This window comes from Buteo buteo, chromosome 9 (assembly GCF_964188355.1).
Source record: "Buteo buteo chromosome 9, bButBut1.hap1.1, whole genome shotgun sequence".
NCBI classification, from domain to species: domain Eukaryota; kingdom Metazoa; phylum Chordata; class Aves; order Accipitriformes; family Accipitridae; genus Buteo; species Buteo buteo.
In genome coordinates, this window is record NC_134179.1 from 28,849,251 (window position 1) to 28,861,964 (window position 12,714).

The window sequence follows — 12,714 nt, forward strand, 5'->3', positions numbered from 1 at the left end:
CTAGCCAAAGGATTCATGAATGCTGAAACATTCTATACCTTCAAACAGGAAATTTTTATGCTGGGCTGGTAATGACAGTCTTGCAGACACAAGGAGTTCGCCGCTGTACTGGTTAAAATCATCTTCAGGCTTTTCAAGCTGAAGAGAGAGACATACAGAAATCTGCATTACTGCAATCATTCTATTCCACATCTTTTTCACAGCTTATTGACATTTGCAACATGTCTTACTAATGGGTTGGATTGACAGCCTTTTTCCCCTCGATCTCAGAAGGGTGATCTTTTCATAGCTTTCACTACATCTTGCTCTAAGATACAACTAAGAACAAAAACTAAAAATCACCTTGGGTTTGAGCTGGTACCAGTTGAACAACTGCATCGAGTTCTCTTCAAAATTCCATGCTGCCAGTGGAATCACCACTTCCCCCAAAAATACCCTGTATTTGAGTGCTCCTGCATGCCACACAGAGATCTGAAGCTGCCGACTTCCCAGCTGGGAGTATTCAATCTTGTACTAGAATGATAAACAGCTTTTACAAAGCAATACACAGGATGAATGCAGGCCCATGCTCATAACCTGCTCAAAGGAAGCCTAGCCGCAGCATGGCTGAAGGCATCTGGACGCAGACAGAACCATGTTGTCTGAATGTGCTTTGCAATCTGTAGATTACCCCACTACTTAAATGCTAAATAATGCTCATCCAAATATGAAACAACATTCCAGGAATACCTTGACCTGCCTTGCTAAAGATTTTGATTATTAATTCAGAACTTTAAATAATTCTTGACCATTTTTGCTGGGTTTTTTTATATTTCTGTTTTATACTCCCAACAGAATTTGACTGCTCTGGAGGCCAGTTCAAGATTAAGACACCTAACGATGGTGCTGAAACTTCCACTCTAGTCAGTGGACATCTACTCAATGCATTCAGTAGGGACAAGTAATTCAGCTGCCCACTAATTAAAGCCCTGATCTGCTCCCAAAACATAGTTAGAGCCCTTTGAGACATTCTTGTGTATCTACTATACCCACATGAGACTGGCAAACATGATACCCAGCCTACAGGTGACCACCTGGGAAAGCTGGAAGCAATGGCATGGATGAGGACATGGCTACCCACACTTAGGCTGCTGAATCATAAACTGGATGTAGGCTCCAGGGCTAATCACCCTGAATCACCCTGGGCTCCAGTGATTCCCAAGAGCACTTACATACCTCTCACACATACAGCTACCTAAATGCAGGTGCCTTAATTTGCAGCTGAATCCCACTAAGTTGGATCCCAGTGTCATGATGTAGTTTACCTGCACTAGCGCTATGCTCTTTTGACCATTTTTCTGCTAATCTGGATAAACTAATAATTAAACTAATTTAAAAGATTTCTAACTAAACTACCTTTAGTGTTCATGCAGCCAGCTCAGGCACAGCTCTCACTCTCCCTTTGTCAGTTCTCCATGACTCTGGCATTGAAAAGGGACACACTGAGAGATGATGGGGCTAACACTGAAACTTTTGTGTAGCTCAAGGAGAAGCAATACAAGTTTGTCTCTCCATTAACTTTGCTTCATATCTCTTCCAAGACAACATGTTACTGAAGAACTCTTCACCTTATGTGCTACTGGAGCTTGCTTATGCACACAAAAACCAGGTTTGTAGTGATCCGAGTACAAAACTGGAGCTGGGAACAACTAAACTAATCCAACCTCTCCCAGCTGACAGTACTCAGCTTCCACTTCACTTTTGATTAAGTGTCTGTGAAGTGAGAATAATGGCTCCTATTTTCTACACATAGTTTTCACAAGGATGCAAGAAGTAATATTGTAAGGCATTAAGGAATTAAAATAACTAATGTTCTCTGGTGGGATTATTAACATTTGAAATTAGACACTACAAAGAGATGGCCTGGCATCAGTTGCACAGGGAAAAGGAAGTAGACAACATTTTAGAGGTGGTAGAATTCAGTTAGCATTCAGCTAACAGCAGAAACGCTCCCAATGGCACTGACAAAAGGGGTATCAGTTGAAAGGGATACTTGTATAAAATACTAACTGTTCTGCAATACACCCAGTTCCTGAATATACAAAAAAAAAGTGTCTATGTAAGACACTGCTTTTGCCACAAGGTAACTCAGAACAACACTGGAATTCATTAAAAGTGTTTTCATGGACAAAGGCAGACTCTTCTAATGGCTTGCAATTTACTATTGTAACTCCAGTAGCATTTTCTCTTATTTGGACTGAAAAACATATTTTTTTAAAATTATTGTTGTCAGTGACTCCTAGACTTGCCCCATCAGGATAATTCTGAACTTGCAGAATTGTACATTACAAAAGGAGACATTACTATGGAAAAGCGCGCTTAGTGGCACACAATTGCAAACGGTACCTTTAAAGTCTCGTCAAATTCTGGATCCACTGTGCTCTTTTTGACAGCTGTCTTCCGCTTACTCCGAGGAGATTTATCGGGAAGTAAATAAACCTTAACATACCTTGTAAATAGAAAGGATATATGGAAAGTGACCGGGGGGGGGAACAAACCAAGAATAAAAATTAGTTAGATGAGAGGAGTTTTTTCTTAATTCTTCAACAATTTTATTGACTTTGTAATTTTCCAAGCAATAAAATGGCAGACTGTGAGTTATATCCCTTCTCAGTAAAAGCAGACAGACTATAAGGACCCCTGTACATCATTCAGCTAATGTGTTTCAATTTTATTCTAATTGGGAAAGGATTAGGATCTGAATAGGAACCTTTTGCTTTCATACTCTTGGCGTCTGATAAAATAACCACCAAGGAAGTCACTTTGTCAGTTGTAGTGACAGTTTTATGAGGAAAACAAACTGTATTATGTGCTCAAAGAAAAAAAGTATCAACTCAATCAACTTTAGGATCATTACTGCTTGTTCATGAAGAAAATCTCATCTTTACAACATCAAGTACCATAGAGCAAAAAAAGATATAATCATATGAATTATTATGTATTATTTGTAACTCTTACAAATGCTAATTGTTACAATAGCCACTAGAGTGAAAGTGAGAGATTGTCTAAAGTGCTCAAAATTGCCCTAACATTGATTCAAGAAAAAGTAGTAAAAAAAATTTCTGGAAGCTAAGTTGGACCAATATCAAGCACCAATGATTTCTTTACCAAAGTTTCTCATGTATAGGTCACGTAAACATTAATACTTAAATATTCCCTTTAATATGAGTTCAGTGGGCTGTATTTGTGTTATGAATTCAAAACTAAAGATTATTAGCAATAGAGTGCTTGCTCACAGTTTGGCAGGGAAAGGAGTGATTGTTAACATAATACTAAATATTTTTAAACTGTACTTGTATATATTTCAGATATGATGTAAACCAATTTTTAGACAGCCTCTTGATTAACATGCTGGGTAAATAAAATCAGCTGTATTTCATATCATCAGTGCAGAACTTACACATCTTCCCTATTCTTTCCAAACTTATCCGTAGGTAAAACTACTTTTTAAAATACTCAGGCATTAGAAGTTTTAGCCTCTTGCTCTATCACCCCAGAACAATTTAATTAAAAAGCAGACAGACTTCAAACCAGTCAATGAGCTAAATAGTTCAACAGGTTTTAAACATCAGTTAAAAGTCTGCTTTTCAGCAAGTGTGTTAAGTGAGTGCACTGACTGTCCTTTTTCTGTTGGCTTGGAAACCAACAGAAATGTATAAATATATACCAATGGAGAACATAGTGCTCACTACACAGACTTCCCACATTGCCTTTCAGGCTTCCTGCAACTGTTTGCCTGGCTTAATTACCAGGGGACTTAAAGAACCTTGACCCACTTCTGAAGTGCTTCCAAACTGCCCTGCTTCATGAGCTGCTGTTCCAGCAAGGCTCCTTTCATCACCAAGCTTGTCTTTATGAACATCCTCTCCAAGATGCACAAAAGCCACGTTCCTTCTGGGTGAAGGTGACTGCAACTCCACAATTTCAATGTGGTCACTCAAGTGCTCAAACATGGTGTGACAGCAGGTGCAAGAACAGGTAGTTAGGTATTCTACCTGGTGATTTTCTGTGAATGGTTGCTGTATGGTCAGAGGGGATTGTTTAGTAATAAACAGACAAATCACCAAGGCTTAACTATCCAACCAAAAATTTCTATGGCATATTTTATCCACAGAAGTAGGTATTTCTTCCTCTTACAATAATACATAATTATTAAACAGCTTTAGATTTTAAAATGTGTTGCAGTGTCTGAAATTTCTATTCTTATTACAGAAGATGGAAGCACAGAAGTAGTATAGCAATCACCCAATAACCCACAGTGAGTCAGCAGATGAATTATGAACTCGACATCTCATGTTTCAGCCACTTTTGTATTAATTTTGCAGGCACAACTTAAGAGCTAAGATCTGAACAGCTATTCTCAAGATCCAGAGGTGCTCATCAGTAACACAGATGCCCAACTACCTGCTCACAGGCAGGGAAAGAGACAATTACTAGCAGAAAATGGTTAGAATGGAATAAGCGCTGGTATGAAACCTATTTGTCTTGCAGTGTGTATATGTAAAAAGGGCTGGTATATATGTTGGATGTTCTGAAAGTACTCATATGGCATACCGTCGTATATCAATTGGTTTCAATTACAACATACATATGTATCTTAAAAACAGAGTATTTTCCTTATTTATTTTTTTTCTCCTCTACAAAATACTCACGGGTTACACTTTTTCTTCTTCTCCTCTCCATAAGCCAGGTTCTTGCATCCCTTGATGCAAATTTCTAAGATGCAAGCTTTGAAGATGTATCTTATGGCAAACTCTATTTCTCCTGTGACGTTAGCCTTGCCGAAATTGCCAGACTCCGTGCAAGTGCTGTTAAGACTATACAAACTCCCCTAAGAAAAGACAAATATATGGGAAAAGTAGCTTCAGATCAAACAGGACAAAGTATTTATTTCCCTCAAAGGTCGGTATCTTTACAGACACGACTGGAACTATTGCAAATCACGAAGATTTAAGGTAACCTGTATAAAACATTCTGTTGCTTCCATAACAGCCTTGAAAATTATGACTGTAATTGCAATTCTACTGCTTTGCCTTTTTCTCTTCAGTAAGCTCTTTAGGCTAAGAAAATGCTTTCTTGGTAACATCTAGATCCAGACATTTTCTCCGAATAAAACTGCTATGTAGCTTCCCATGAGAAAAAATGGGATAAGTGTCTGAATGGAAAAGAGTGAAGAAACCTCTGGAATAAAGAACATACAAAACATTGAACTAGACTGCTTTTAATACATAGCTCATAGTAGGGTACAGTACTGATACATTAGGTTCTATCAAATATTAAAGGAAACAAAAGTGGCCTTGCACATCCAGTAAACATTCTACAAGATGCCCCAATTCCACATAAAAATTACATACTCCATACTGCAGCAGACAGTTCAGGAAAGATTAAAATACAAAGACATCCAGTTGTCATATGTTGGTGCATAAAGAAGGTGTTTCCTAGCTCGCCTCAGCCACTTTGTTCTCCTTTCGTCTATTTTTGCCTATGGGGCAAAGGTTTGGATGCTTTCCATCCACACAAATAAAGAGCATTTGTGTCTAGCATTTACAGAGGTCATGAAACTGCAATGAAGGAAGAGACTATAATCCTTTCTGTGGCACAGCACACATGTAACTTTATGGCGCTATCTAGCCTTCACTGCAACAAATTATCAACCCAGTCAAAATAGTTTGGTCTCCGTTCATTTATAATTATATTCCTCAAGGTGAGCCCTATAAACTTTTTAGATAGCATGTCATGAAGACACAGTTGTTGTTGTGATTAATCTCACAGCAACGTTGCTCTAGATTGCCAAGATATCTGTGTTAAATCACTCCTCCCTCTGACAATAAACACCAACCCACGCAGGACTGGTTAACCAAGCAGTTCTGCATTGCACAACCCAGCAGCTAAGAGTGCACAGTAGTGTTTATAAGATCATATCTCTCTTCCATGCAGATGCTCTTCTTCGTTTGTGTAGCTTGCCAAATATTCATTTTAAAATTCAAACCAACAGCTTAATTAGATTAAAGAACGTATCTACTCTATCGTCTAAGTTGTAAGTAACATACAAACTTGACAAAAGAAGGGTCAGAGTGCTTACTGAGGAAGTCACAAGAAGTGATAGGACTGTTTTGACCTGATGCTTGTTGCATGTAATCTTGCTCCCTCCACAAGACGTGTATCAGTGTAATCAATCTCCCTTAACAGCTTTGTTCAGCTCTGCTCTTTCACTCACTGACATATTTTTATTCATCTGATCAGAAAATGCTTATTTTCCACCAAAATCCTTCATTACAAAGGAATGCAAACAGATTTTTGTCTTAACTCATATGTCCTAAAAACAGTTCTGCAAAAGTCCCTAATATTTATTCCACGGATCCTCTTATTTATTTAGAGAGGCTGGAGAAGTGTTCTGATTAATGATGTTTGGACTGAATACCACTACATGTGTCTCCCACCTGATCAGGAGTCACATACATTCAATGTAGAAATCACTCATCCTTTTGGTTCAGTGAACAGGGATTTAGCAATGACTTCATGTATTGCACTTGGGCTGGCATGACTGGAAGCAATGCCATCTGATATTTTGGAAGATATATGGAGTGGTCATCAACATCCAACACTTACCCATAAAGGGAACTTTGATGGAACTTGACCTTCCCTTTTATAAGATAGTAGAAAATATTTCAGTTTTAAGCCTGGGCGGTCTATAGTCCAGTTCAAATGGTTGTCATTAGAATCACAAACGTCATCCAAAACTGTTATCCATTTGTCAGTTTAACACCTCAGACTCCACAGTGCGATAAACTATGAAAGCATGCCAAGGTCCTTGTGTGTGTTTATACTCCTCTGCAAAGTGAACAGGCTAGTTTAATCTCGATTCCTAAATGTCATTTTAGTTCCCTTCTTTACAACACCAGTCATGGATTCTTTGGATACTTCACCCTGCTTAAACTCATCACTAATACGTAGAAATTAGCTTTCACAGTTAATCACAGAGGCTTTAAAGCATATGTCTGATTCATTTATAACTGGCTTCCTTCTCTCTCATTTGCAGTATTCAAAATGCCATCCATCAGAGGATGATTCAATGCCATCCCTTAAACCTATGAACTGCTCCCCTGGCTTCTGTCACTGACAGCTTCCTCTTCATTCACTGACATTCTGACATTTGAATTTCCACTGACATTTCCATTACCACAGTTCTTGCAGAATAAGAAAACCCTTCTGTTAAATGAAGTTTTAAGAGCAAAAGCTAGCTGCTAGGTTAGAAAGAACCATGTTCACAATCCCAACCCTAATATAAAATGGGAAGAATGTTAGTTGCATTTGCAAAATTCAGAGGAAGCTGATCTGTCAATTAGTCATTATTAATGGATATAACCATCTATCAATCATCCATTATTAATTTGACTGGGCTTATGCTGTAAAAAGTTCACAGTGTTACTATGAGGACCGTGCCAAAGGCAGTCATTCTTTCATCAGATACAAACTCAAGTAAAATTCTTCCTTCATTTTGTAATATAATCCAAAATACACCAACATTTTGCACAAAATCTTAGCTTTTGTATCTGTTTCCACTAAGCACCTGTTCTGTTGTGTTTCACTCTTTAACTTACATGTTTTCTGCCATCACAGAAAACTGCATCACTTGTGGGACTGCTTGTTATGTCTTCCTCCTCCTTGCAATTCCTTCTGGTAAGAATTTCACTGTCATTTGGGGCCCCAGTGATGAGCTGTTGAAGACTGGGTGTACTTTTCATCTGTAAGAAATTCAGCAAGTAATTTCTTTTTAATTTAAGAAAAATGCCCTGATTCCTTCAGGAATGCTATTAGAAGAAAACTCAGTAAATAGCTACAGTTCACTCTGATCAATGTCATGCAGGTGGCACACTTTCAAAGACCATGTAGTAACTTAATTTAAATGTCAATTTGCAACTCTCTCATCCCAGCTAGTAGTACATTCATTATGTTCTTAATTTTCTAAAATCAACATACCACCACCTACTCTAAGGATCACTACCACAGCAATTACTAACAACAGTCTACTAATAACACACCAAAAGTAGCAATATACAAATAAAAGGCATTATTAGCCTTTAACAAAACAGTAATTTTGGAAAAAAAAAAAATCTTGCCTCCAGGAAATTAAAAATAGTATTTTGCAATATGCATGACACATGCCCATGTCTACCTATGCAAGAATGAATGTAAGTTGAAAGAGACTTGAAAATAGAAATGCTCACAAGTTCTTATTTAGCTTTGACTAAAGAAAAAATTTAAATTTCTGAGATATTCTTGACTTTGCTTTGACTAAGTCCCTTCACCTTTCCAATTTTCCCATGAAACCCCTGATAATTTGTGAAAAATTGAGATACATAGTAGCAAAACTCAAGATTTACCTTCAGCCACCTCTGTTACCAATAACAACAGTTAATAGACTGAAGTGCCAAAAGACTAATACATATGGCTAGAAATATGCTGAAAATAGATTTTATCTCACTCTGGCACACCACTACCCCTGGATAATACAATGTATGAAAAGTATGTTCACAGTTCAATGGGTAGGAAAAGAGTGAGGTAAGAAATTTTACATGGTTAGGATCTAAGAAAATAATTTCTTAAAAGAAATTGTACAACAGGGATTACCTAAAAAATATGCTAGAAAAAATATACTGTGATTGAATCAAGAAAAAGGATCACGACATATTTGCATAAAAGAAACAGATAATATACATTTAACAAACCTGGGAACCCCTCCTGCACAATCAGTAGAAAGCGCTAAAGAATGAGGACAACAGAGGAGATAATATATTGAGATTACTTCTGAAAAAACAGGATGTGCAAAATCCAAACCAGTATGCTGTTGTTATAACACACAGAGATTGTTATGTTTAATAACTGCCCTACCTTAAGAATAGATGTAAGAATTCATTAAGTTCCCTTGTGAGAAGGAAGCAGACAGAAAATGCATTCAGAATATAGTCTCAAAAAAACCCCAAACAAAACCAAAACATCATATTTCTCAACAGAGAAATTGTCTTCTGCTTTATAAAAACCTGAAAATAAAACTTGCTAACCAAAACAACCTACTACACACTGAATTTTAGCTTCCACTTGGATCAGAAAGACTTCTCTATTGTGTTAAAGAGAACATAAGTGACTGACGAGGCAGCAAAACTACCAGTGCTAAACTTAGCATCAGGTCACATAAGAAAGACTCCCACCTAGCCCAGTTCTAACATCTGCAGCAGCATGCATTTGCTGTCACAGCAGAGGTAATCCACAGCTACCAACACACCACAAACAGCTTCCAAAGCTTGCACGTGTCTGCTTGTTCCCCCAGTAAGGCAGGTATAATTGCAGTTCCTTTCATTAACTTAGAGATTGTGATAGCGAGAGGCCCTAGAAAACACTATTCAGTTAACTTCCTAAATCCATGCCTTACACTGGCTCGTAGTTCTTGCCATTGGATTGTTTTTTCACTATTACTGAAGTTAAATATAATATCTTTCAACTTTAATCTGAAGGAATGAAGCTCCGAACATATCACAAATTTGGAAAATTTACTTAAGAAACAGATAGTGCTCTTGAGTCTGAAGTGGTGCCCCAGTGTTATACCCTGCACATTCAAAATGGCGGAGTTACAGCTATCACTTCCCAGGCTATTCCTAGGAGAAAAATGCACACTTTCAGCGGGGGGGGGCAGGAATACTGCTTTCATTCATCCTCAAAAAATGCAAGTTCCTTCTGGGGTGGAAATTACAAGAAGTAAGATTTCTACATCATATTTTGTTATAAATTTGAGTAATTAGTTGTTTTGCAAGTGTAATTTAAAACAGGTTCTGTCCCTAAACTTAAGTCATAGTTCTAGTAAGGATGTAAACAACTACCCTTATTAAAGGAAAACAAAAATGGAAAAGAAGAAAAAATAAATGGAATAATAATGCAATAGTGTCATTGACAGAGATTAAAAATAGTTTTTAAAATCACAGTAAGGACACAAAAAACCCCATCATGTAAGTGCAGGAACAGATGAGTAAAATTTCCTTTTATATTAAAAAAACCTAAATGGCAAAGATGACATTCACAAGAAAAAAAGATCAAAAGTAATTCTAGCAAAACTAAAATTCTAACTTAAATGTAGACTAACTGGTTTGAATGAAACAAAAGCTTCCTGACTCAGAGAAATAGTGCTCTGACGCACAAACAACATTGAAATCTATCTTTCAAAATCTGTAATGCAAAGGGTGGACTTAATTTAAGTCCTAAATCTTTAAATGGGCAATTAAAACCCCACACAAATAATCTGGAGTCTCCTACTAATACATTTCTCAAGCCAAAGAATCCATATCCATCTTTTAAACAGGACAGGCTGTGTGTAATCAGCATGCAATGAAGCATAGTTTAAGTTCATATTATCTCCAACTCTGATGTCTCTCAATGCATTAAAAGAGCAGTGCTCTGCCAGTGGAATAAAGTAACACTGAAGTGTGGTTTACCACAACGAAAGCAGCACTCAGGTAGTTAGTAACTGCTGCCAATTTTGTTTACAATATAACTGTATACAAAAATACCAGAGCTAATTTTGCAGAGTTCACAGACCTTGCTGGGCCAATTCAAACCCTTAGTCCATGTGGTCCAACATGCTGCCTCTTCCATTTATCAGCACCTAAGACTTCAGAGGAAAGTGAAAAGTGTGCACCAAGGGAGCTGTGAGTAATATTTGCCATGAGGTCTGGCTCAAAGCAAAAGCTTTTCTTAGCATCTAATTCAGGCGCTTAGCAAAATACATTTACCTCACTCAGATGAACATGGCAATTCAGTAAGTACCCACTATGTGGAAAATTGAGTATGGACAAAGTTCAGTCACTTGAGAGGTGAAAGCTTACAAAAAAAAATCTTCAGTGTAACTTTAAAGCAGATATGTGACATCACCTTCAGCCCTGCACAACTTGTGGAAAAACAGATGACTGGATTTTTCTCACACTTCTCAAGAAAACACTGAAAGCTAGAGACTGTAACCAAAGCAAAAGGAAAAGGGAAGTTGCCCAACAACTAACAGCAGTCAACGTTTTCTCCTTGCCAAATTAAAAAGTGCTCAGGAAGTGTCAGAATGGGTTTTGGATGGTCATAGCTTGGTCCTGTTCAGCAGCAAGAAGGGCAGGAAGAGGACAAGAGACAGAGCACCTCTCTGCAGCCCAACAATCACACCAAGCAGACATCAATCAGCCTCAAGAGAGCCTGTGAGCACCTGAGAGCAAAATTACCCATCCTGTCCCTCTCTATGTGAGGGTCTTTGTAAAATCTCAGTCTAACATTTCAGCTCTGGGCTGAGATCAAGTGTGCAGACTCAGTCAAAAACCTTGTGAAGAGTCAGAGTTCTGGCAGTGGTCAGTTTCTATTATATCAGCTAAGCCCTGCTCGTATAATAAAAGTAAAATTCCTCTGTGTAAGTCATTATTCTTACAGATATATTCCATTCCTGAAACTGCCCTTACAGTTAGAGACTGTATAATAATATGGATACCCTGCTTGTAATGTTGATGGCAGTGTCAGACTGGCTCCTTCTTTGCTTCCTTCTTTCCACATTCTGCCCATAATCTGTGGTTAGGAGACGTCTGTCAGCCATGTCATTCTGGGACTTAGAGATTTCTGAAGTGAAAATAAAGAGAAAAGTCACTGTAACAAATATTGCAAGCAATCCTGTAGATTTATAGGCTAATTCTGTAGCTTTCAAACTTTCAGCCTGCAATTTTAGTATTGATCTCCTATGAGTAAGAAACAGATGGGAAGGCAAGTGCTTGTCCCATTTTGTATAATTATATTTTGCCTACCTAAATATTTCCTGTTGTTTCAACTGGAAATTATACTCTTTGCTTGCTATCACTACAGCTGCTGCAAGGAATTGTTGTATGCTATCAAATATAGTTTCCTTGCAGAAGTAGCTACTACAGTCCCTATATATAGCTTGGTTTGTAAAGCAGTTTGGTTTGGTTCAGGATAAAAGCAAGATCATTATAACAACATAAAGCGATGACACGACAATGGAAATTAGACAGCAGAGCATATTGGAAAATATTTAGAAATTTATACAATATATGGATGAAAGGAGAGATATTAAATACTCTGGTCCCAAACCACATTTAATTTTAAGAACATGAGTAGCCCTCATTGACTTCAATAACATTACTTATATGGATAAGCTTATGTCCATACTTAAGTACCTTATTGAATTAGCACTTCGGTAACATCTGGTTTATTGTCAAATAAACCTACAAGACAACTGGACATTTAGTGCACCACTTTTTGCTTCTTATTTCTCAGGGTACAGTCAGAACTTCACTTAAAGGGAAGGGCAGCACTCATCTGTGATTTCTGAAGTTGAAAACTAGCAGGCTTAGCAGCTGTCACTTTGTTATAAATCCCCGATAGTCTATCATGAAAAATTTATAACTTATAAGTGGTACATGAAATAGCTATCCTATGTTTAATTCATACAGAAGAAATAAATATTTCTCTCACAACATGAGCCTCTGTGGAGGAACCTCAGACAGCAGACAATAGGTCATTATGGTATTCAAAAACAATGGCACTCTTAAGTGTGATTTTTAAAGCCACTTTGGGTTTTGTTCTTAGCAGCAATCAGTCCTCAGATGTTTACTGTGCTCTGTGTACACCATTAAGGCATCA

General features: G+C 37.6%; 1 protein-coding gene across 3 annotated transcripts in view; it reads right to left on the bottom strand.

The window, feature by feature from the left end:
* Positions 1-12,714, bottom strand: part of SYTL3 (synaptotagmin like 3) — a 34,959-nt gene that overhangs the window by 4,607 nt on the left and 17,638 nt on the right. For 2 of the 3 annotated variants that reach the window (XM_075035895.1, XM_075035894.1), the window contains exons 8-13: positions 11,552-11,676; positions 7,641-7,784; positions 4,692-4,870; positions 2,386-2,488; positions 343-513; positions 39-138 (exon numbers count right to left, since the gene is read on the bottom strand). In XM_075035895.1, coding sequence (XP_074891996.1) covers positions 39-138; positions 343-513; positions 2,386-2,488; positions 4,692-4,870; positions 7,641-7,784; positions 11,552-11,676 — 822 coding nt within the window. The remainder of the gene's footprint in view (positions 1-38; positions 139-342; positions 514-2,385; positions 2,489-4,691; positions 4,871-7,640; positions 7,785-11,551; positions 11,677-12,714) is intronic. The other variant, XM_075035896.1, reaches the window with a different exon arrangement.